Here is a 25370-nt window from a genome sequence, read left to right on the forward strand (position 1 = left end):
AGTTTAACCGTCCCTGCAAATTTTTTTTACAGTCAGTCAGAGAAAGCAAAATGCATATTTAACCACTTAAGCCCCGGACCATTTGGCTGGCCAAAGACCAGAGCACCAGAGGTTTTTCAGCTTAATGCAGCGAAGGTTTACAACCCCTTTAAGGTCTGCAATTAAAGGACTTTGTCCTTGAAAACCAGGAAAGGTAAGAAAGGGGCTCAACTATGCATGCAGAGAAGTTACAAGTGAAATTTTCAATTACCCTTGAAGAGAAGTGCATCTAGCAATTTTCTTTAGATACAGAAATGCCATACCATGGGTTCATGGTCTACAAGAAAAAGGTAATGATTTGCACACGTTGACTTGATGTAGTTAATAAAAACATTTATTTTGCATTTATACAGAACAACCTTAAGTCTATTGTGAATCTGAACATCAGTCTGTAATCTGCAGTCTTTGTCTGCACAGACAGGGGCTGTATAAAAAAAAATAAAATAAAAATCAGTTAGTGGGTGGTGGAGGAGTGTATTTTTTATAGCTAGGTTTTATTAATTCCCTTTCTTTTGTACGGTTTGCTTATGGATGAAACCAGTGCTGCCGAGGAAGACGGCTTTAACAGACTACTATTACATGTGTGGGACAGCTCCTTGTGATGTCAGTTACCCAGAAGGAATGAGTTGCATTCTAAATTAATGCCAAGTGAAATGGCAACCTGATTCCTAAAAAGACAACTACACCCAACTTCTGCAAAACCAAATAGGACTCCTGTGGATTTACATCTACATCAAGTATTTCAGAATAGTGTACAATTTTACTATGTAGCTCTACGCAGCCCCCAAAAAAACTGGGGTTAGCAAACCACTGTGCCAAGGAAGCAAAGCGCAGGAAAAAAAAAAAAAAAAAAAAAAAAAAAAAAGCTACTTAAAAAAAAGCTAAGAAACCGCATATCCGAAACTGTCAAATCAGTCACAGTGGCTTTACCTCAACATACAAAACAAACAGAAATGCTGTTCACACATTCGATGACATGACAGGTACTCGAGGAAAAGGCAAGAATCTATACATAAAAAAAAAAACAAAAAAACAAAAAAAAAAACAGCTGAAATAAAAGCTTTACAAGGGACACAAAAACCAGGAATAAAAGCTGCGCATACTTTCAGCAAGTGTTGCTACTGGACAGTTCCTGGTCATTTAGTGAAGTCGGGTAGGAACATTCCTCTGTATAATAAAAACGATAACAAAAAAAATAAAATTTCCCAGATAAGCAGCCAGCCGGAGTAAGATGTCAGTGACAAATGCATGATTCCTCTCCCATGTACACGATTTCTCTTGAATGGGTTGCTTTACAATGGACTATGCATTTGTATAGATCAGTATTAGGTATCATCTGTGGTTGGAAGTGGTGACAAATGTAATTTAGTGATAAGGGATGATGAGCCGACTTTAGTTGTCACAGGACTTCTAAATGAAATGACCCTATGCTATTCCAATTGCATTGGTCTCTGCTTTTTCACAGTTTAGCGGGAACTCTGAAACAAAAATAAAAGTTGCATATTGTGGTATGTCATCCTGTGGGCTGTACATAACTGTACCTGGTTTATAAATAAGTAAAAGGGCGGATGCTGTTAACTAGTGTGGCTGAAATCCTTAGTCTGATCCCTACTGGCAGCACAAGTACCCTTTCCTGATGGAGAATGAGGTTAGGCCTCTCCAGCAGGGAAGGGAAATACAGAGTGTTGAGAAGATGACATGTTTCAGCATAAACAACCAGAAGTGTTTTCTCGTCAGCGCTCAGGAGACAATAGGGTGCAAAGCAGTCTGTAGAAACAAAAGGTGTACTGTCTTTTGATTGGCTCTTCTCCAGAATGGGGGAAGCCCTCTTTTTCCATTCTTTTAACCAGACTTTGCCTTAACAAGCTGCATGAGGCCATCTGTGCTCATGGATTTGGGCCTCTCCAGTGGAAATCCAAGCGCTCGGCTCCAGATGAGCTGAGATAGAACACCCAGAGCTCGTGACACTCCGAAGAGGACTGTGTAGTAATTCATCTCCTTCATTCCATAATACTGCAAGGAAGAAAAAAATGCTTGCTTAGAGAAGAAACATTTGCTATAAAAGTAACAGAGGTACTTGAAAGCAGAACACTATAAATAAATATATATATACACACACACACACAGCAGCTGTACAATTAGATTGACAGTTAATTTATCATGGGAGCAGTTAACATGGACTCCTCCATTTCAGATTCCTTATTGCTGTGAATCCACTTGCTTCAGCAGCTTTTGAACAGGACACTTCACAAATGTTCAAAGATATTAAAAACAAAATATTTAATTTGTTACCTGTAGGTACAGTGAATATCTCCTAAACTTGCACTGTTTAGGAGATATTCACAAGGAATGCAGCCGGTTAGGTCACCAGCACATGCACTCTGAAGGGATGGCATACCTGTACTGTTCCTTCAGAGCTCCGTGCCGTGGGAGCGATGTCATCATGGCTCAGCTATTCATAGTCGGAGCCCGCGAACCCGGAAGGAAAACCAGGGGAAGATGGAAGCCCTGTCCGCATGCTACTGGAGGGCTTCTGTTTAAAGCCAAGTATGCCATAATGCATACTAGCACATTATAACATTAACCACTTCAGCCTCGGAAGATTGGGCTGCAGAATGACCAGGCCATTTTTTGCAATTTGGCACTGTGTCGCTTTAACCAATTGCACGTCGTGCGACGTTGCACCCAAACAAAATTGACATCTTTTTTTCCCCACAAATATAGCATTTTCATTTGGTGGTATTTGATCGCCTCTGCGGTTTTTATTTTTTTTAAAAAAAGCAAATTTTTTTCTCAGTTTAGGCCGATATGTATTCTTCTACATATTTTTGGTAAAGAAAAAAAAACAAAAAAAAACAACGCAATAAGCGTATAGTGATTGGTTTGCGCAAAAGTTATAGTGTCTACAAAATAGGGGATAGATTTATAGCATTTTTATTATTTTTTTTACTAGTAATGGTGGCGATCTGCAATTTTTGTCGTGACTGCGACATTATGACCGATCGGGCTGCAGCACGTTACACACCAGACAGTGACACGTACAAGACACACCGCTCCAGGGACATCTGGATATTTATCCCTTGGTCACTCAGCTAATATTCCAGGCTCCAGTGACTTGATGTCCCCCATATCTCTATGGGTACCACATTGGCTTAGCCCACAGGGTTGATATTGCAGACATTACGCACCTAAGAGTTGGTCCATTTTTTCACAGTCTGACAGCCACGCAATACTATTACGGACTCTTTATCCTCAGTGCCTGCTTATTACATGGAACCATCAAACTGGAACCAATATACATGTAAAAAAAACCTTTTGAACCCTCAGTCCCTGATGAAGGTATCTGAACACTTCATACCGGGAACGCATCGGGCATTAGGGCATTTACATTGTATGATGTTCATGTATGCAGTTGTTTGTTTTAGTTCTATTATTCATGTGAGATTTGTTGTGCACTCTTGTCATGTGTAGATTTTACGTGTATATTTATTGGTGCCCTCCTAATTTAAGGTGGCAGATGGTCAGTGAGCCACGCTGTGCCTATGCCTAACCCTACCAAATGCAACGTTGTGCCATGAGACAAAGAAAGGTAAACACAATTGGCTTTAAAGCGGAGGTCAGGCTAAAAAAAAAAAAAAAAAAAGAAGTTTAAAAGTCAGCAGCTACAAACACTGTAGCTGCTGACTTAATAAGCACACTTACCTGTCCAGGGTGCCCAGGATGTCGGCCGCCCGAGGCCGATCCGTCCATCGGATGGGGTCCCAGCACCGCCATTTGAACCAAGGGAAACAGGCAGTGGAGCTTTGCGGCTTCACTGCCCGTTTCCTGCGGCGCTTTGTGAATGGCTGGCTGTGTTCTGGTACACACAGTTCCCGGAACACAGCGCGCCCCATTCCCCAGAAGACAACGCGAGGAGGAGAAGAATGAAGATCACTGGAGTAGGAAGTGGGAGATTAGGACGATCTGCCCAGCAACAGCCATTTTTTGGGGTTTTTTTTCTTCATTTTTTTTATTTTTTCAGATTTTTAGGAGCATTTTTATGTAATTTTTTTTTAGGGTGGACCTCCACTTTAAGGAAGCAGAGCTTTTCCTGAAACAGTCTTGCCCAGCTATGCTGTGCTGAGAGGGAACAGAGTAACAAGTGTATTGCTTCTATGATTAAAAAAGTTATGAATGGGTGACAGGTACCTTGGTTCTAATAATCCTTGCTATATCATAAGATTAGAGCAGCAGGGATGGGGGGAGAAATCAGAATTCTGCAGCTATCAGCACAAGGGATACATTACATTTGTAAGTAATATGACTAAACCTAGGCTTTAAAATGTCATGATGCAAGGCACACTACAGCCCCACACATTCTTATGAGGGAGTCATACTCATGGCAGCCTACAGCTTTCCAGGGGAGTATTGCTTATTCATAGGAATGAATGCGTGTGTGTGCCATAGAAGGCGGCCTTATCAGAAAGTTTTCCTTTCAAACGCTGCACGGCATCAGGCAGGGTAGCATATCAAAATGGAGCAGGGAGTAAGGAGTTCTATCAGGTAGGCTGCATTCTGGGAGATGGTGGCTTACAAGTCACCCAGGAGCTTTTATTATAATGTGCAGGTGTGTTCAGGATATTTTCACATTATGGCAGACTTCTCTTGCAAAGTGCCCTTATCCACCTACTTCTCTTGCCTCACTCTCCCTTGTTGCCAACATCTTTGCCTAGTCATCTTTCGGGTTCACAGTATCCGACTGTCTTGATTAGCAGGACTGGGAGGATGCAATTTCAACACCTGAGCATAACAACTTGTTTTAACCCTTTCTCTGCCAAAGCCATTTTTGCCCACATGCTTAAAAATCATTTTAGCCCTGACTATTACATAAAACTCCTCAAATATTATATTATCTGAAAGTAGAAACCCTAGATAAAAACCATTGGAACAAACCATTTGTAACGAAATGTCCCACACTCCGGCTTGAGTGCTTTCGTCATATACCACTTCCTCCCAGTCTGAATATAGATATCAGATATTCCAACCGCTCACAAGCACAAGACAGTACTTGTTTTGTTGCTGAACATGGACTGTTTATTAGAACCAAAATACAAGTCTTTTATACAGTAGAAGAGGAGGTTTCCCCCCTCCTGCTCATATTACTCTAACAAAACACCTGTAACCAGAAACCTAATTAACATGAGCTAATTAACTAATCTCTTAACCACTTCCAGACAGCCGCACATCAATGTACGTCCCTACTTTGGGGACGGATATCGTTATGGCAGCAGCTAACTACCATAACCCTGGTATCCCCGTGTTAGGCCAGCGGTCCGGTACAAGATAAAAGTGGTCTTTTTGGTGCATTCACCGCAAGAGCACTTTTATCGGAGGCGGGAGAGGGCCCCCCTCTCCCTCCGTGATCCGGTGCCCTCCGCCGCTTACCGGAGCCGTCGGCAGCGGCGATCACGTCTGTCCCCTGGGCTGACATGGAGACGAGTGAGGGGAAGATAGCCCCCACCCATCTCCATGACACTGCAGGGCGGAAGCGACGTCAAAACGTCACTTCCGCCCATAGCTCTTAAAGGGCCAATTTATTTTGTTTATTTTTTTAAATGACAAGTTTTTTTTTTTTTTTTTTATTGCATTTTAATGTAAATATGAGATCTGAGGTCTTTTTGACCCCAGATCTTATATTTAAGAGGTCCTGTCATGCTTTTTTTCTATTACAAGGGATGTTTACATTCCTTGTAATAGGAATAAAAGTGAAATTTTTTTTTTAAACAGTGTAAAAATAAAAAGAAAAAGAAAAAGAAAAAAAAAAATTTAAAAAACGTGCCCCGTCCCGCCGAGCTTACGTGCAGAAGCGAACGCATACGTGAGCAGCGCCCACATATGAAAACGGTGTTCAAACCACACGTGAGGTATCGCCGCAATCGGTAGAGCGAGAGCAATAATTCTAGCCCTAGACCTCCTCTAACGCAAAACATTCAACCGGTAGAATTTTTTAAATGTCCCCTATGGAGATTTTTAAGGGTAAAAGTTTGTCGCCATTCCATGAGCGGGCGCAATTTTGAAGCTTGACATGGGTATCAATTTACTCGGCGTAACATTATCTTTCACAATATAAAAAAAAAATGGGTTAACTTTACTGTTGTCTTATTTTTTAAGTCAAAAAAGGGTTTAAAAAAAAAAAAGTGCGCTTGTAAGATCGATGCACAAATACGGTGTGACAGAAAGTATGGCAACGACCGCCATTTTATTCTCTAGGATGTTAGAAAAAAAAAAAATGTATAATGTTTGGGGGTTCTAAGTAATTTTCTAGCAAAAAAACTGTTTTTAACTTGTAAACACCACATCTAAAAAAGAGGCCGGTCTTAAAGTGGTTAGAGCAGCCGATGTGACTCCGTGCCCTCCTGAGCATTGTTATGATTAATCAAGATTTCACTACAGGTCAGACTTGTTGTCATCGAGCTCCACACAGTAGAGTATACATTATCACAAGTATAAACACAGGACACTTTCTCACAATAGCAGGAGCTCCAGCAGGAGTTGGCCCGTCTCCTACATTGTACAGAGGCCAATGTGATCAGCTCTCTCAACTAACATGTTGAGTTCAGAATCAAACAAACCAAGAATAGTCTTTACATATATCCTGGGAGATATTGTGGATAAATATTACTCTCCCATTTTAAGTAATCCAAGATATATTTTCTCAGTCACCCTGTGCCAGGATAAGAGGTGCATGGGGAGCTGAAACAAGGGTTTCCAAACCTTTCCAAGGGATTCTGGGTTCCAAGGGCCCTTCCGTCACACCACTATTTTATTATGTCAGATGATATTACCGCAAAGGTCTAAGAAACCTAAAATTTCCATACAAAATACATTAAAGTTACTTTAGGGCACACAAACGTAATAAATTACCCAATGGTTGAGAAAATAGGTGCCCAACATGTTGAACCTCAAATTTGTGTGCACCTGTTAAATGGCAATAAACCTTGGTACCCTATATTTTCCATAGACACTTTAAAAGCTCCCTATAGGTCATCAGTTTAGTGTTATGGAGGTGGTCTGGTGCTAGAACTATTGTGGTCACTCTGGTGTATGGCGATATGTAACACGCATATCGAAATCAATGTTTTCAAGCGTAGGCGCCTTCGGCGTGTGCATACATGTGGGGGGACCCACTCAAAATTGGGGTGGGACAGACATTTCAGAACTTTTTCTACCTTTAATGTGACCTATAAACTGTACAACTCAATTGAAAAACAAACTGAAATCTTTTAGGGAGGAGGGAAATAAAAAAAAAAAAAAAAAAATGTGGTTGCATAAGCGTTCACACACTATTATAACTGGGGATTGTAGCTGTGTTCAGAATGAGGGAACCACATTCAAACTCATGTTAAATAGGTGCCAGTACACCTGCCATCATTTAAAGTGCCTCCGATTAACCCCAAATCTAGTAGGTCTTTTCTGACATTTTCTTAGTCGCATTATACAGCAAAAGCCATGGTCCGCAGAGAGCTTACAAAGCATCAGAGGGATCTCAATGTTAAAAGGTATCAGTTAGAAGGGTACAAAAGAACTTCCAAGCCATTAGATATACCGTGGAACACAGTGAAGACAGTCATCAAGTGGAGAAAATATGGCACAACAGTGACATTACCAAGAACTGGACGTCCCTCCAAAATCCATGAAATGACGAGAAGAACAAGCCCGGCTAAAATTTTGCAAAAACACATCTAAGTCTCCCAAAAACATGTGGGAAAATGTGTTCTGGTCTGATGAAACCAAGGTTGAACTTTTTGGCCGGAATTCCAAAAGATACGTTTGGCGCAAAAACACTGCACATCACCAAAAGAACATCATACCCATAGTGAAGCATGGTGGAGGCAGAAGCAAGTTTTGGGGCAGTTTTCCTTCAGCTGGAACAGAGGCCTTAGTCAAGGTAGAAGTAATTATGAATAGTTCCAAATACCAGTCAATATTGGCACAAACCCTTCAGGCTTCTGCTAGAAAGCTGAAAATGAAGAGGAACTTCATCTTTCAGCATGACAAGGACCTAAAGCATACATCCAACTCAATAAAGGAATGGCTTCACCAGAAGATTAAAGTTTTGGAATGGCCCAGACCTGAATCCAATTGAAAATCTGTGGGTTGATCTGAAGAGGGCTGTGCACAGGAGATCTGACAGATTTGGAGTGTTTTTGGAAAGAAGAGTGGGCAAATATTGGCAAGTCAAGATGTTCCATGCTGATAGACTCATAGCCAAAAAGACTAAGTGCTGTAATAAAATCAAAAGGGGCTTTAACAAAGTATTAGTTTAAGGTTGTGCACACTTATGCAACCATATCAGTTTATTTTTACTTCCTTCCACCTAAAAGATTTCAGTTTGTTGCTCAACTGAGTTGTGCAGTTTATAGGTCACACTGACCTCGGGTATGAAATTGTGCGAGTTCAGCTGAACTTGCACAATTTCATTCCTGCATGTCAGTCTCGACTTCAGGGGCTATTTCACAGACACCGGTGTGGTTTTCTGCACAAATGTCAATGGAAATCACACCACAAAATCACCAAAAGTACAGAAACTACTTTTGGGAATCGGTGCGGCGCCGCAAATGCGGCATCGCACCGATTCGGATGCTGCCATTGCCGTTAATTTGGCATGCAATTTGACATGTCAAATCGCATGCATGTGACGGTAGAAAAAGTTCTGAAATTATTTATCCATCTTTTTACATTACAGAAACCTGACATTTTAGCAGCAGAGTGTAGACTTTTTATATCCACTGCACATTCTTTTCTGGCCAAGCTGGCCGGGACATCGAGAGGCAGCCCTGGAAGGGACGTCAAACATGTCGCTTTCCGGGTCACCAACAAGGAGGGAAGGGGAAACATTCAGACGTATTCCTCCTTACATGGCAGCACCCGCAATGCCTGTCCCAGGCCTACAGATGGGCAAGGGGGGCGGTTGGGGCCGGCGTTACCGTGGATGTGTGGAAGCAATCGGGCAGCATTGCAGCCGCCCGAATGCTTCCATCTGACACACAATCATGGTGGCGATAGCCACTGGAAAGGTGTGTAAAATCCCCGCTGTCAGATCTGTACGACGTGCAAAAAAAAAAAAAAAAAAATCTCCTGTAATATCAGGGATCTATTGCTTTGCATAACAATATCAATTCACATTAAGAAAAGGAGAGCAGAGTGAGGATTGATGTGTTGGCACTAATACCTGGATTATAAAACTGAACTAAGCCAGAAGGATAGAGCTTATGCATGTCAACTGCATATTTGGTTGCTTGCCTGCAGATCAGCTTTATGATTGTGTAAATAAAAAAAAAAAAAAAAAAAAAGGAGAAGGCCACCACTTCTTTCACCTGAATGATCTACAATGGTGTTTGCCCAGGTTGCTCATGCAGAGAATAAGAAAAGAGCATAGAAAGCAACGCGATAAGAATACAGCATACTTATCTCAATCTTACCTGTAAAAGGACTCCACTATGAGCGTCTACATTGGGCCAGGGGTTCTTGGCTTTGCCCTGCTCCAGTAACACATCTGGTACAATCTTGTACAGTTGAGCCACTAATTTGAACATTGGATCGTTAGGAAGATGTTTCAAAGCAAATTCTCTCTGACACATGTAACGGGGATCTGTCTTTCGGAGCACGGCATGACCATATCCAGGTACCACCTAGCAAAAAATCAAACTGATAAGAAGCAGAAACAGCTTAAACTTTATAGAAGAATGGCCATAGAATGTACATACTCTTCCAGAATTTAGGGTGTTCCAGATGTAGTCTTTCAGCTGCTCATCGGATACCTCACCACCCAAGTCCTTCTGTAGGGCTGTTAGCCAAACCAGCACCTCCTGAAAAGAAGCACAGACATGGTATAGGGAAAAAAAATACTCTAAAATTTAAATCATTGCAGACTGCAGAGAAACACAGACCATACCTGATTGGCCAGTCCATGCAGAGGACCTGCTAGACCATTCATGGCAGCAGAAAAGGAGAGGTAAGGATCAGACAGAGCACTGCCCACCAAATGGCTGGTGTGGGCACTGACATTTCCTCCTTCATGGTCACTGCAGGGACAAGGTCACATAAGTCAGGCATTAGTAGAACACATAAGAAAGAAAGACTATTCAGCACAGATATTTAAGAAAAGACAATACAAACATTGCTTGCTGAACACGATAAGGACAATTCACAAGACCTCAATACATAAACAATTAGTCAAACGCAAAAAAAAAGTCCATAAATGATTCACAAATAAAGCCTTAGAGAAAATATTATTAAAAGTTCCAAGTATATATGCCACTGTGAAATATCCCACCAGTGTGGTGGAAGGCTTTTTGACCCTTTAGGTCAAATCAGGGAGGTGAGAGGCTGCTATTACTTGTGGTGGACGGGATGGACTCACTCATCACACCTGCTATTACTTGTGGTGGACGGGATGGACTCACTCATCACACCTGCATGTTTTATTGTACACTGGTATTTCACAGTGGCATATACTTGAAGCTTTTAATATTATTTCTCTAAAGGATTTGTGAAAAATGTATGGACTTTTTTGTGCTGCACTGATTGTGGTTTGAATTAGAACACACAATTATCTTGCCCCCCTCTCCCATCCCAACAGGTCCCCTTCATGAATGTGTAAAAGTCCAGCCCTTAAAAAACCTTAGGGTTTATAAATCATTTGTTAGAGACTAAAGTACTGCAGTCAGGTAATGCTGCACAGTATTTTGCTCAGAGTGGTAGGCCAGTCTCTAGCATTCTGTCAGCAAAGTATTCCAAGCTGTCCTGCATTCTCTTTTCTGTGCAGAACTAAAAATGTACACAAGTACATACTTTGAAGTCTCAAACACCATAACATTTCCAGGCGTCATTCAATGTACCGTTCTGTAACTCTGGGTAAAAAAGTTCAATAAAAAATACTTTATATTCAGGTGTCATACAAACTATATACAACACTGTATATACCAAAGAAAGATCTGAGTATTGCATTAAAAAAAAAAAAAAAGAAGTCAGACGACTTCATCAGCTTCCTTCACACAAGTGTTTCCTCACTACTTCCTACAATTATCTGACAAGCTCAGTGCAACATTTCAAGGAGAGATCAGAAGGCTTTTCACAATTAAAAACAGTATAAGCCACCATATACCTGTGGATTGTGAGATACAGCCTCATAAGCTCTGTGAATTGTGCGTCTGTGTAGCCCAACATGTTGGTGAAGTTGTGTGACCAGTCCAGATTAGAGTCGATGGCACCAATGCTGCTTCCTTCTCGGTAAAGGTTACGGTAGATCTTAGCAGCAATACAAGGAAGTTTAGCAATCAGATCCATTGAGTCTTCATATATGAGCTGCAGGCAAAGAAAAACAAATAGTTAAGTGTATGCAAGAACAAAAAAAAATACTATGCAGTACATCTCTGCAGTACATACTTCCACACATTTTATCCCTTTAACCCTATCACTACCAGAGCCATTTTTTGCACTCTTCCACTAAAAAAGGAAGACATTCAATTGACTTCAGAGGGCAACTTTTAAAGGCCAAGCACATTTAACCAGCTCAAAATACCAACATTTTTTTTTTTTTTTTGGAAGTTTAAAAAACGGCAAAAAAGATCCTTTATGTGTCTACTTTTCAAAAATGGGATAATTTTTGGGGTGCTTGTACTGTCCTAGCAGTGTATTTTGTGTTTTATAAGGGAAACAGTTTTTCTTCAAAATTCTTCTTCTAGTTTTCTTTATAGCAAAAATTAAACCTAGTGATTATGAAATACTACCAAAAGGTATAGGTCTCAAAAATATATAAAATGAATTTGACTACAGTGCTGAAAGATGAAGTAATTGCCAACTATCATGCCACTGCAAACTTAAAAATGGCCTGGAAAGGAAGGGGTGTAACATGTTGGTATTGAAGTGATTAGTCTTTCAAATTTTTTTTTTTTTTTTAAGTTGTAGGTGCAAAAGATCAATGTGCTATAATTAGCAATATGTTCATGTTCTTAAAACCTTGTTACCATGTATGGTGTAGTATAGGAGTCTTGAATTAAAATTTACGGAGGTCTAATCAATAAAATTTTCTTCCTGCAGGAGGTCCAAATCTCATTTTTGTGCTATAACACATCACTGCTCCCCTTTACATCAGCATCTTCAGCCTATCTTTCACACCATAGCCCGCTCCTTTACATCACATTTCAGCCCCAATGTCCTCAGTGCCTCTTCACACTGCAGTCACCTTCATATCACAGTGCCTCTTTAGGTTGCAGTCCCCCTTCACATCAGAGTGTCCCCTTTCAATGGAAGCCTCTTATGCACAGTCCTGCTTATGGCAGGGCAGAGGCATTTAGCAGCTAAGTGTACTCTCCTGGGTTTCCCGCCCAGCTGCCATGGTTATCCTCACAACAGGGCAGGGGGTTGGAGGCGCTGCAGGTCTGGACAGACAGTGGGGACCTACCCAACCTGTTAGGTTAACAGAAATAAAGAGTAGAAAAAAAAAATGGACTTTTCAGGGACAAAGATAAAAAAAAATATACAAAGTGAAAGTGTTTTAAAAACATGTCTCGGTGACCAACCATATAATCTGGGGTTCAAAGGGAACCTACCAGATCAGGTTGACGAGTTGTGACTAATTCCTACAGCTTGACTAATGAACCCTTTCAAAGGGGAAATACCCATGTATGTGCATATACGATCATTTTATCGACTAGTTTCACGCTCTGGACACGCTTCTTCTGGAGATAGTCTTATCATAGCTCTTTTGGCATCTGTGGGTTTTGAGTCTTTGCAGCCCTACAGTGAGCCTTTTCAAGGAGAATAAAAAAAACCCCCAAAGCGTCTATTTACTTCAAGCACTATGTGATAGGGGCTTTATTTGTCCCATATTATATATTTTAAAATGATATGGAGGCAAATAAAGCCCCTTGATTTAGATTTTTTTTATATAATGAAAACTATGTGTGCAAAGTCCATTTTTTCTACTCATTATTTCTGTATAACCAATTAGGATATGGCATGGTGTACCATTAATTGTACTGTCCACAGTGCCACTCTGTGGTGACAGTACAATATATATTTATGTGATCTATTATGTTAACAAGCAAGTGATCACGGCTTGTTAATTTGAAAAAACTATTGCTCTCTTTGTCCAGATCTGCAACACCTCCTGTCCCCTGCACCGCTGTGAGGATGACAGCGCAGCCAGACGGGAGACTACACCCAGCTACTAAGTTGCGGCCGCAATGACAGGTCTGTCACTCATTCCAGTCTTCAGTCTGCCATTTAGTGACCCCGGTATATAATTATATATGAAAATGTGACCCTTATGGCAAAGTAAGTTTATGGCGTTTATAAAGCAGTAAATCTGACATACATGAAAAATGTACTGCATGTGAATGTTCCAAGTTCATGATCTTTACATGACCGTGACTAGTTCACCACTTGTAAATATTTGATGAATGCCACATTCACTGCTTTACAAAATGTACCCCAACAAGATGGTGGACTCATGAAAATACATTCCCTGTGTGGCTGATGTTTTCAGTGTTAAAAGGGGGCAGAATGATAGAAAGTTCCATAAAGACATGGATGAGTGCGTTTGGGGTGGAGGAACTTGACTGGCCTGCACAGAATCCTGACCTCAACCCGACAGAACACCTTTGGGATGAATTAGAGTGGAGACTGTGGGACCAGGCTCTCTCGTCCACATCAGTGCCTGACCTCACAAAGACGATTCGGAAAAATGGTCGAAAATTCCCATAGACGCACTCCTAAACCTTATAGACAGCCTTTCCAGAGGAGTTGAAGCGGTTATAGCTGCAAAGGGTGGGCCAACTCAATATTGAACCCTATGGACTAAGACTGGAATGCCATTAAAGTTCGTGTAAAGGCAGGCGTCCCAATACTTTTGCTAAAATAGTTATGTGGCATCGCTGCGATTGTCAGGAGTAGGAGAATTTATTTTGGATTGTTCTTTGGTGGTAGGTTATGGTTGTAACAAGAAATATACAGCTAAATTAAAAATATATATTTACTATTCTGGGCCAGGAGATATACATAACCATTTACTATCAAATGAAAGCCCAATTTGTCCTAAAAAAAAAAAAAAAAAAAAAAAAAAAAAGGTAAAATTCACCTGGATGGACAAAGTAATTGTGATGATATGTGTTTACTAACATATGTCAAAATTGTGCTTAGGCATGAACATTTGTTTTACCCTTAGGCATGAAGGGGTTAGCTATAGAAGAGGAGTAGGTATGTAAAAATCATATACAAAAATACCTTAAAAATGCAACAACTCTTCAGAATATAAGTCCACTAAAAATACACCACACTCTCCCTAGAAATAGAAGTACACTTATTTTATCTTTGTGGCCATCTTTCCTACACAGCTTCAGAAGCAGCAGAGTTCAGTTCAATATGTCAGACTTGACAAAGATTTTATTTCATTCCCTCTGACTATACATTTTTTTTTTTTATAAATATAACAAAAAGGTATATAAAAAATAAATAGGTGAAAGGGAAAGTCAACTGGCTCAAAGAAATCCAATTATTAGGTAATGCTTTGACCTCACATTCTGGACTGCTTCTACATTGTGTTCACTGTACAAAGTTACAGCAGTTTCCATGTGTCCTTTTTAGAACAGTGTCATGTTATCCAGCATTGAATACGTCAAGCTTGGTGCCCAGCAAATACATTACATACCCTGCATGACCTTTATGGAGCAAGAATACACAGGCATGTGGAAGAGATGGTTTCTGTGAGAACTCAAGGTCTGGCTGACACTGGAAAGTCACGAGTGACTCTAACCGGTTCACGTTTACAATGTCCTTTGCCTTCCCAGCACTGCATTTACCTTAATGCAAGTGCAGCATGCCGACACTCAGGACTCCCAGTTCAGTACAACATAACTAAGCTCAGTGTGAACGTTTAACAGAACTGTCACTTAGCCAAGGACATTGATGGGTGTAGAACAGACAGCATAGATGGAAATTCTTAGCCCCTTCTTTATCAACATAACTAAAGTTTTGGCAAAAGGTGATGCAAGGACATTCTCCTGACATTAAAGACTAAAAAGGTACAAAGCTGGAAGAGCAATAAAGGGCCAAACACTGCTAAAATATGAAGTGGAAGATTGGATATAAAAACAAACCATTTCCCTGGTGTTCCGTTTATTTTTTGGAGTGGTCATCCTCCAAAAAAAAAGGTCTTTGTAAGGCCTTTCACATGAATTTTCTGATCGGGTACGCTTGCCTGTTTATCAAGCGGACCCGATCGGAACCTCTATTCTCCTCTATGGAGTGATAGGTGTAAACGGACATGTGTTCGTTTACACCCACCTTCATCAAATCTGATACATTAAAAACAGTCGGACGACGGATCAGACTGCAGATGGGTGTAAACGGACAGGCAGTTCATTTACAGCAGACTGCCCAGAGAGGAGAGCAGGCTGTGTTCGTGTACATGGACCTGTCATCTGCCTGCTCAGCAAGGATCAGCACACAGATTCTGTGCTGAGCAAGTGGATTGCAGGTAGAGTGTTCCCTGTGTGGGGAAAAAAACAAAACAAAAAAAAAAACCTTACGTTTATTTTTATATTTTTTTAATGCTTATATTAACATTTCTGAACTAACCATGGGCAGCAATTTTAATGTTGAGGCACCTCTTATGAGTTTTATCCCTTCAATATAAGGCGCCAGTAAAAGCAAGAGTGTACTAGTAGCCCCCCTGCCTGGTTTTTAAAAGAAATTTAAAATGCTAACTAAAAAAAGGTATAAAGTATATTCGGCCAGCATATGTAATGTTTAAAGTGTATTAACTGCTATAAAGAAAATATAAATGACTAGCTTTAAAGGCAACATTGTTACATGGAGAAAAAAACAAAACAAAAAACGCACATTAGTTACAAGAGATCGAAATTTAAACCTCTGGACAACTCTACTTAAATTGTCTCTGCAGCAGCTCTTTACTATATTTGGCAAAGCACTCACCTCCCAGTACTTGGTTCTGTGGACGCCTTCTGCATAAGCCCGAGCAAAATTGCTTTCACTGTTTAGTGCTGTAATTGCAGCACTAAACTGAGACATGGGGTGCAAATTGGTGGGGAAGTTGTCCAACATGGTTACTACATGTGAAGGCAGGGCAGCTCTTTTTGCCCATTCTTTGGAGATCCAGTTCACCTAGCAAAGAAAAAAAAGTTTACATAAATTACTACTCAGAGCTGGGAAAATATTTTCCAGCATAAAAAAACCAAGGAAATGCTAATGCATTGAAGATGTAAAAGTCTGACAAGCAACACTGTGCCTACAAACTCTTTATACTGCAGGGTGCAGCACCTGATCAAAGTCAAATCATTTGAACTATAATTACGGGAAAAGGTGCTCCACATTTACCTGCTCCTGACTGGGAACCTCTCCTGTAACCAAGAGCCAGAAGAGTCCCTCGGGCAGTGGCTCTGCTCCTCCTGGAGCCTTGGGTAGCAGCTTCTGACATTCGGGGATGCTGTAGCCACGAAAGCGAATACCCTAGAAAAACAATTTATAAATAAGGACTGGAGGGAAGAAAAAAAAAAAAAAAAAACTGAACTTGGTGGAAGTTGGACCCTATTCTCACCTCATCAGGATCAAGAACAGACGTTTCATAGACCAATCCTTTCATGCCCCTCATGCCACCATACACCTAAAGAAAAACAGGTTGAGTTAAGCAAAAATAACCTGGATTTTTTTTTTTTTTTTTAAGGAATTCATAAATATATAGGTTTGCAGGTCAAAAAGGGAAAAATATAGCTCTTTTTGTCAAGCACGTCAAACAAAAATAGGATTTTTATAACAGCTTACCTGTAAAATCCTTTTCTTTGAAGTACACCACGGGACATAGAGTCATAGTAGTTACTATGTGGTTATAGGCCACCTTCAGGTGGACGGACACTGGCACAACCTGAGCCAGGAAGTCCACTCCCTATATAACCCCTCCGACTACTGGGAGTAACTCAGTTTTTGTAGCAAAGTAATACACGTGTATACCAGAAAGAAAGGAGGGACCTCTGTGTCCCATGATGTACTTCAAAGAAAAGGATTTTACAAGTAAGCCGTTATAAAAATCCTATTTTCTTATCATACATCACGGGACACAGAGCAGTAGTTACTATATGGGATGTCCCATAGCAATGTCAACTGAAGGGAGGGCGACAACAAAAGTAGGGCACCATGAGACCAGAGGATTTATACTGCTGCCTGCAGCACACGGCACCCAAAGGCAATATCCTTAAGACCTTTTATATCTACTTGATAGAATCTGGTAAATGTATGGACTGAAGACCAAGTTGCGGCCTTGCAGATTTGAGCCATGGAGATTTGGTGATGCACTGCCCAGGAAGTACTGGTGGAGTGTGCTTTAATATGAAAAGGTGGAACTTTCCTCTTTAAACCATAAGCTTGAACAATCACTTGTCGAATCCATTTAGGAATAGTAGATTTCGATGCTGCCTTCCTCTTTTGGGACCTTCAGGCAACACAAACAAAACATCCGTTTCTCAAATCTGAGCAGTCGCCTTCAAATAGATTTTGACTACTCCCACCACATCAAGAGAACGTGGTGACTTTTTTTCCCACAGAACAGGGTTCTGGGAAAAATGAAGGTAGAACAATATCCTGGTTTAAGCCCGGGTTCACACTATACTGGGCTGCGGATCACACAGGAGCGCTGTGCGTCCCTGTTCCCCGTTTCAGGGACGAATCAGGGCCGGTTCTATGCCTGAATTTGGCCCTGAAACGGAGCCAAAGACGCACAGTGTTTTTGTGCAGTGCACTCCGCAGCCACCCCGGAGATATGTGAACCAGCTCCATAGGGAGCCAGTCACATTCTCCTACTATGCGAATTAGATGTGTGGAAATGCACATCTAATTCGCATAGGTGTGAACCCGGGCTCAATGAAAACCTGACACTACCTTCGGTAGAAAATTAGGATGAGGGCACAATACAACCTTATCCTTGAGAACAATTAAATATGGCTCTTTACAAGAAAGAGCAGCCAACTCTGATACCCTTCTTGCAGAAGATATGGCTACCAGAAAAACTAGTTTCCTTGTCAAAAGGACCAAGGGAATATGTCGTATCGGCTGAAAAGGCTGTTTCTGTAATGCCAACAGGACTAAATTCAAGTCCCAAGGGTTCAGGGGTGACCTAACCGAAAGATTAAGCCATGTTACCCCCTGAATAAAGCTACGAACCAAAGAGTGTGAAGCAGGTGGTCGCTGAATTAATACAGATAAGGCCTAAACCTGGCCCTTGATAGTACTCAAGACCAGCTTTATTTCTAATCCCATCTGTAGAAAGTCAAGGATTCTACCTATGACATACTTCCTGGGGTGCCAACCCCTGGATTCACACACCTTCCAGACTCTATAATATGATTCTGGAGGCCGGATTCATTGCATTAACCAGAGTAGACACCACTGAACCTGACAGCCCATGCTTCTTCAGAATGTGGGTCTCAATAGCCAAACCGTTAAATTTAGCATTTGTAAAGTAGGATGGAATACCGTACATTGCGAGAGAGAGTCTGGCCGTGACAGAAGGGTCCATGGGTCCTCTACCACCATCTTTACGATCTCTACATACCAAGATCTCCTGGGCCCCGCTGGGGGCCACAAGAATCACTGACTTCCCTTCCTGCTTGATCCTGCGAAGAAGTCGTGGACGCAGGCAGAATAGGAGGGAATGCATAAATCAGCGAGAACCGATTCCTCGGGAATAGCAAGACATTTGTTGCATGCTAGCGGATCCTTTGTTCTTGACACAAAGTTGTCGATTTCTTTGTTGAACCTGGATGCAAACAGATCTATGTCTGGGATCCCCCATCTTTTAAATATTGACAGGAAGATATCAGGGTGAAGGAACCATTCTCCCGGGAACAACTGCTGGTGACTCAAGTAGTCCGCCTGCCAATTTTCTATTCCTAGAATGAAGACTGCCGATAGGCAAAGTACATTGTTTTCTGCCCAAGATAGGAAATGATTCACCTCTCTCTGGGCAGCACTTCTTGTGCCCCCTTGGTGATTGATATGGGCCATTGCTGTGGCATTGTCGGATTGAATCCTGGCAGGACAATTCCGTAAACTGAACGTACAGGCCCTCAGGACCAAGAGCTCTGCCCAAATTTCTAGAATGTTAATGGGCAAGGCCATTTCTCTTGGACAGTTGCTTCTTCCAGGACTGCTCCCCAAACCAAAAAAGGTTGGCATATGTGGTTACCACTTCCCAGGTAACTGAAGGAAGGATTTTCCCCTTTTCAGATTTTTGGTTATTCACCATAAACTGAGGCTCCAGCACACCTTTGGAGTCAGACACATTGGGAAATCTAGAGCTTGAACCCTTTTGTTCCAAGCCGATAGGATACTGTATTGCTGTATTTTTGCACTTTATACTAGTCCATTTTGGTTCACTTATATGATTTATTTATTTTGTTATCAGCACTAGAAAATATTTGATCTTCAGCTGGCACGTGTGTTACATTGTTTTACTTAGTTTATGATTAAGGATCTTTGCTGTTCAGCCATTTTGGGAAGCCAGTTCATTTTATTCACAGGTCTACTTTTTATTTGTCACTTGATGTGAGGTGGTTTATATATTTATTTTTTTTTGAGCATTGAGACAGTCTATATTTTATTGAGTATTTTAATTATTGTTATTTACTCACCCTTCTACACCCCATAGAACTGACCTCTTCTTTGATCCACTCCTATATGGTGACATCTTCCCTAAAGTTACATTTTTTTTAGCATTGATTATATGTGGTGGAATTTATTCTACCAATTTCAACCTATACCCTAGATGAATTTAGTTGGGATTTCGGATTATTTGTTTGATACTGATTGATGGAGTAGCGCCACATATTCCTATTTAATATTTTATCCTGGGGGAGCTGAGTGGACCCATCTGTGTTGGCGGCTCTCTATCGGGTATTTTACCGTCAGTCTCGGATTTTCCTTTTGGTCGCATTGTGGTTTTTTTTTGCGCACTAGTTTTTATACATTTATTTCTGAATGGAAGAATTCATCTTGCTTCAACCACCTGAATCAGTTCCTTAATGGCGCTGATCTTTGCCTGTGACAAGAATACCCTTTTCTGGGTGTATCTATGATCAGACCCAAGTATTTTATCATTCTTCATGGTTTTAAGGAAGATTTCTTCTAGGTTGAGAATTCAATCTAGGTATTCCAGGTAGTTGAATGTGGTGACCATACTTTGGTCTAAGCAGGCTATCGACTGGTCTATCAAGAATAGATTGTCTAGGTAAACTATAATAGTTATACCCTGGGCACTTAATCTGGCTAGGGGAGGGGCCAGAACCTTAGTAAAACACTCAAGGTGCAGTAGCTAGACCAAAAAGCAGAGCTACACACTGAAAATGAAGATTTTCTACCTTGAAAAGTAGATATTACTGGTGAGCGAGGAAATAGGCACATGGAGGTATGCATCTTTGATGTCGATGGGCGCCAGAATAATAAGGTCAAGAGCGGGGAAAGAAGTAGGTGGTTTATATTAGATCTTGTCATTTCTTGATATAATAAAATGGTTTTGGTTAACATTTCTTGATCTAATAAAGCGGATCTATAATGGTTTTGGTTAATCTTTATACAGTGCATCCAGAAAGTATTATTCACAGCGCTTCACTTCTTCCACATTTTGTTATGTTGCAGCCTTATTCCAAAATGGATTAAATGCATTATTTTCCTCAAAATGCTACAAACAATAACCCATAATGACGTGAAAAAAGTTGGTTCGAAATCTTTGCAAATTTATTAAAAATTAAAAAAACGAAAAGAATCCCATGTACATAAGTATTCACAGCCTTTGCCATGACACTCAAAATTGACCTCAGGTGCATCTTGTTTCCACTTATCCTTGAGATGTTTCCACAACTTAATTGGAGTCCACCTGTGGTAAATTCAGTTGATTGGACATGATTTGGAAAGGCACACACCTGTCTATATAAGGTCCCACAGTATACAGTGCATGTCAGAGCACAAACCAAGCCATGAAGTCCAAGGAATTGTCTGTAGACATCCGAGACAGGATTGTATTGAGGCACAGATCTGGGGTAGGGTACAGAAAAATGTATGCAGCATTGAAGGTCCCAATAAGCACAGTGGCCTCCATTATCCGTAAGTGGAAGAAATTTGGAACCACTAGGACCTAGAGCAGGCCACGCAGCCAAACAGAGCGATTGGGGGAGAAGGGCATTAGTCAGGGAGGTGACCAAAAACCTGATTGTGACTCTGACAGAGCTCCAGCATTTCTCTGTGGAGAGGGGAGAAACTTCCAGAAGAACCACCATCTCTGCAACACTCCAGCGATCAGACTTGTATGGTAAAGTGGCCACATGGTAGCCGGTCCTCAGTAAAAGGCACATGACAGCCCGTCTGGAGTTTGCCAAAAGACACCTGGACACTCAGAGCACGAGAAACAAAATTCTCTGGTCTAATGAAACAAAAATTGAACTCTTTGGCCTGAATAGCAAGCATCATGTCTGGAGGAAACCAGGCATCGCTCATCACCTAGCCAACACAATCCCTACAGTGAAGCATGGTGGTGGCAGCATCATGCTGTAGGGATGCTTTTCAGCAGCAGGAACTGAGAGACTACTCAGGATTGAGGGAAAGATGAATGCAGCAATGTACAGACACATCCTTGATGAGAACCTGCTCTAGAGCGCTCTGGACCTCAGACCGGGGTGGAAGGTTCATCTTCCAATAGGACAACGAATCTAAGCACACAGCCATTATAACAAATGAGTGACTACGGGACGATGCTAAATGTTCATTTAGATGTTCATGAACATCTCTGGAGAGATCAGAAAATGGCTGTGCACCAACGCTCCCCATCCAACCTGATGGAGCTCGAGAGGTCCTGCAAAGAAGAATGGGAGAAACTGCCCAAAAACAGGTGTACCAAGGTTGTAGCATTATACTCAAAAAGACTTGAGGCTGTAATTGGTGCCAAAGGTGCTTCAACAAAGTATTGAGCAAAGGCTGTGAATACTTATGTACGTGATTTTTTTTATTTATAATAAATTGGCAAAGATTGAAAAAAAAAAAAAAAAAAAAAAAACTTTTACATTGTTATGGGTATTGTTTGTAGTCTTTTGAGGAAAAGAATGAATTTAATCAATTTTGGAATAAGGCTGCAACATAACAAAATGTGGAAAAAGTGAAGCGCTGTGAATACTTTCCAGATGCACTGTATGCTCCTTGACTAGTTTGGTTAACATGTGAAAACAATCCCAGGGCTCCACCTGCTGGCCAGAAAAAGGACAAAAAATCTAATATTTATCTTCCTAGAAAACAGAAGCACGCTATAGATTTTATTAAAAACCAAAAAGTCGCACTAATCAAGGTGAGAATCAAAATTAAATACGCAAGGGATAGTCCATTACATATCCTTGAAAGAATGAAAAAAAGGCAATGAAGTTAAATAACAGATCAGTGGTCTCCAAATTGCAGCCCAGTGGGCCAGATGCGTTCCTTTGCTTGCTTTTATTCGGCCCTTGGGGTGCTATTTTATTTACCAACACCAACGATGGGGCACAGTTCCTCCCAATGACACCAATGATGCAGCACAATTCCTCCCAATTACACCAACAATGGGGCCCAATGACACCAATGAGGGGGGATTTTTTTACTCCCACTGATGCTGGGACATTTTTTACTCCCTATGGCCACAGTCCGGCCCCCTAAAGTTTGAAGGACAATAAACAGGCCCTTTGCTTAAAAAGATAAGAGACCCCTGACATAGATCATAAATATTGATAGAAATTCTGCAAAGTACATATAGGTGAAAGTCCACGTGATGTATGAAGAAAAGCTCCAATAAAATCATTTTTCAGAGGGGTTCCACTACCAGGAAGTATACAGATCCTCCTGTGACAAATCACCCTGTTAGTGGGAACTCTTACCAGATGATGTGGACTTCCTATTGCTAGCAAGGTCACATGTGCATGCAGGTAAACCTCTGCAGGGTAAGGTAATCCACCAAGGCTCTGGAGCTAGCTGAAGATTGGAAAGATTCTTCCAGGATACCCATCTCACCTTGTCTTTTACATCACTGGGCACGATATCCCCATCCTTCTGGCAAGACTTGCAAAAATTAACTCTATGCACCAGATTCTACAGATTTCCCACACATGCCAGAAACTAAAGATATCTGGTTCAGGTTGTCATTTTATTGCAGGCAAATTGGAGGCTAGCACAGAACGTGTGTCATGTAAACAGAATCCAGGTGGTGGAAGGGGATCTACTCACCAAGTTCTCTTAGTTATACATAAAGCCATCAGCTATACATTCCACACTATACAGTTGGACATAGATTATTTACAGCTGGTTTCAGCAGTGACTTACTGAAGTGTACAGGTTGGTTAGTGATTACTAAACTCTGGTTCTCAAAACCCCTACAATCCATGCATTTTAGATCTCTTCACAGACGAGATAATTTTCTTTTAGGCTGCTTTCACACTGCGGCTGCTTTCACACTGCAGCCGCTTTGGCAGTAAAGCACCGCTTTACTCATTTTTAGCGGCACACCTTTCTAGTGGCCGAAGTAAGGGTTAAAACCGCCCGTGTTGAGGCCCTTCCGAAGCTCTTTCAAGGTGCAAGGCAATTCATTTCAATGGGCAGGGGCGGTGTAGGAGCGCTTTATACAGTGCTCCTACACCGCCCTAAAGATGCTGCTTGCAGGACTTTTCCCCGTCCCGCAAGTGCACTGCCCCAATGAGAAAAACACTTGGGTTTTCACACTTGGGAGGCATAAGAGGCAGTTTTCAGGCGCTATTTTTAGCACTAAAATGCCTGAAAACTGCCTCAGTGTGAAAGGGGCCCAAGGCCCCTTTCACACTTATACGACTTCAAAGTCGCACGATTTTACCGCGATTTTGCCGCGATTTTACCACGATTTGGGAGCAGTACTACTTTGCCACGTTTTTGGCATTAACAAATGAAAACATGCAGTAGTTGGTAGGAATCATAAGGGGGAACTCCATGCCAAGTTTTAAATGAAAAAACCGGCGTGGGTTCCCCCCCCCCGGGGGCATACCAGGCCCTTAGGTCTGGTATGGATTGTAAGGGTAAACCCCCTACGCCGAAAAATCGGCGTGGGGATCCCCCCAAAATCCATACCAGACCCTTATCCGAGCACGCAGCCCGGCCGGTCAGGAATGGGGGTGGGGACGAGCTAGCGGCCCCCCCCCCTCCTGGACCGTACCAGGCCGCATGCCCTCAACATGGGGGGTGGGTGCTTTGGGGCATGGGGGGCGCAGTGCGGCCCCCCCACCCCAAAGCACCTTGTCCCCATGTTGATGAGGACAAGGGCCTCTTCCCGACAACCCTGGCCGTTGGTTGTCGGGGTCTGCGGGCGGGGGGCTTATCGGAATCTGGGAGCCCCCTTTAATAAGGGGGCCCCCAGATCCCGGCCCCCCACCCTATGTGAATGAGTATGGGGTACATGGTACCCCTACCCATTCACCTAGGTAAAAAAGCGTCAATAAAAAACACAGTACACAGGTTTTTAAAATAATTTATTAGGCAGCTCCGGGATCTTCTTCCGACTTCGAGGGTCTCTCCGCCGTCTCCTCCCGGTGTCCGCATCTTCTGCCGGCTCCTCCGCTATCTTCTGCAGCTCAATTGCTAGCGGTGGTCCGGACTTCTGCCTTCTTCTTTTCTTCCAGAGATGTTGACACGGCGCTCTCTCCAGCCAGAATGGTCTCTGTGCGCTCCGCAAGGGACTTATATAGGCGGTGGCCCCGCCCCCTTATGAGGTCACTGTGCCGGGGCATGCTGGGACTGTGCCGTCATAAGGGGGCGTGGTCATCACCCGGTGACCACGCCTCCTAAAACGTCACAGACCCAGCATGCCCAGGGACTGACGGCATAAGGGGGCGGGGTCACCGCCTATATAAGTCCCTTGCGGAGCGCACAGAGACCATTCTGGCTGGAGAGAGCGTCGTGTCAACATCTCTGGAAGAAAAGAAGAAGGCAGAAGTCCGGACCACCGCTAGCAATTGAGCTGCAGAAGATAGCGGAGGAGCCGGCAGAAGATGCGGACACCGGGAGGAGACGGCGGAGAGACCCCCGAAGTCGGAAGAGGACCCCCGAAGTCGGAAGAAGGACCCCCGAAGTCGGAAGAAGATCCCGGAGCTGCCTAATAAATTATTTTAAAAACCTGTGTACTGTGTTTTTTATTGACGCTTTTTTCCCTAGGTGAATGGGTAGGGGTACCATGTACCCCATACTCATTCACATAGGGTGGGGGGCCGGGATCTGGGGGCCCCCTTATTAAAGGGGGCTCCCAG

General features: G+C 42.1%; 1 protein-coding gene across 1 annotated transcript in view; it reads right to left on the reverse strand.

Moving 5' to 3' along the window:
- Positions 1-355: 355 nt before the first annotated feature.
- Positions 356-25370, reverse strand: part of CS (citrate synthase) — a 57729-nt gene continuing 32714 nt past the window's right edge. Inside the window, exons 4-11 of the mRNA XM_073614004.1 lie at positions 16640-16705; positions 16420-16551; positions 16018-16206; positions 11186-11385; positions 9974-10103; positions 9786-9887; positions 9501-9710; positions 356-2052 (exon numbers count right to left, since the gene is read on the reverse strand). Coding sequence (XP_073470105.1) covers positions 1882-2052; positions 9501-9710; positions 9786-9887; positions 9974-10103; positions 11186-11385; positions 16018-16206; positions 16420-16551; positions 16640-16705 — 1200 coding nt within the window. The 3' untranslated portion in view covers positions 356-1881. The remainder of the gene's footprint in view (positions 2053-9500; positions 9711-9785; positions 9888-9973; positions 10104-11185; positions 11386-16017; positions 16207-16419; positions 16552-16639; positions 16706-25370) is intronic.

The sequence above is a fragment of the Aquarana catesbeiana genome, linkage group LG02 (genome assembly GCF_042186555.1).
Source record: "Aquarana catesbeiana isolate 2022-GZ linkage group LG02, ASM4218655v1, whole genome shotgun sequence".
NCBI classification, from domain to species: Eukaryota; Metazoa; Chordata; class Amphibia; order Anura; family Ranidae; genus Aquarana; species Aquarana catesbeiana.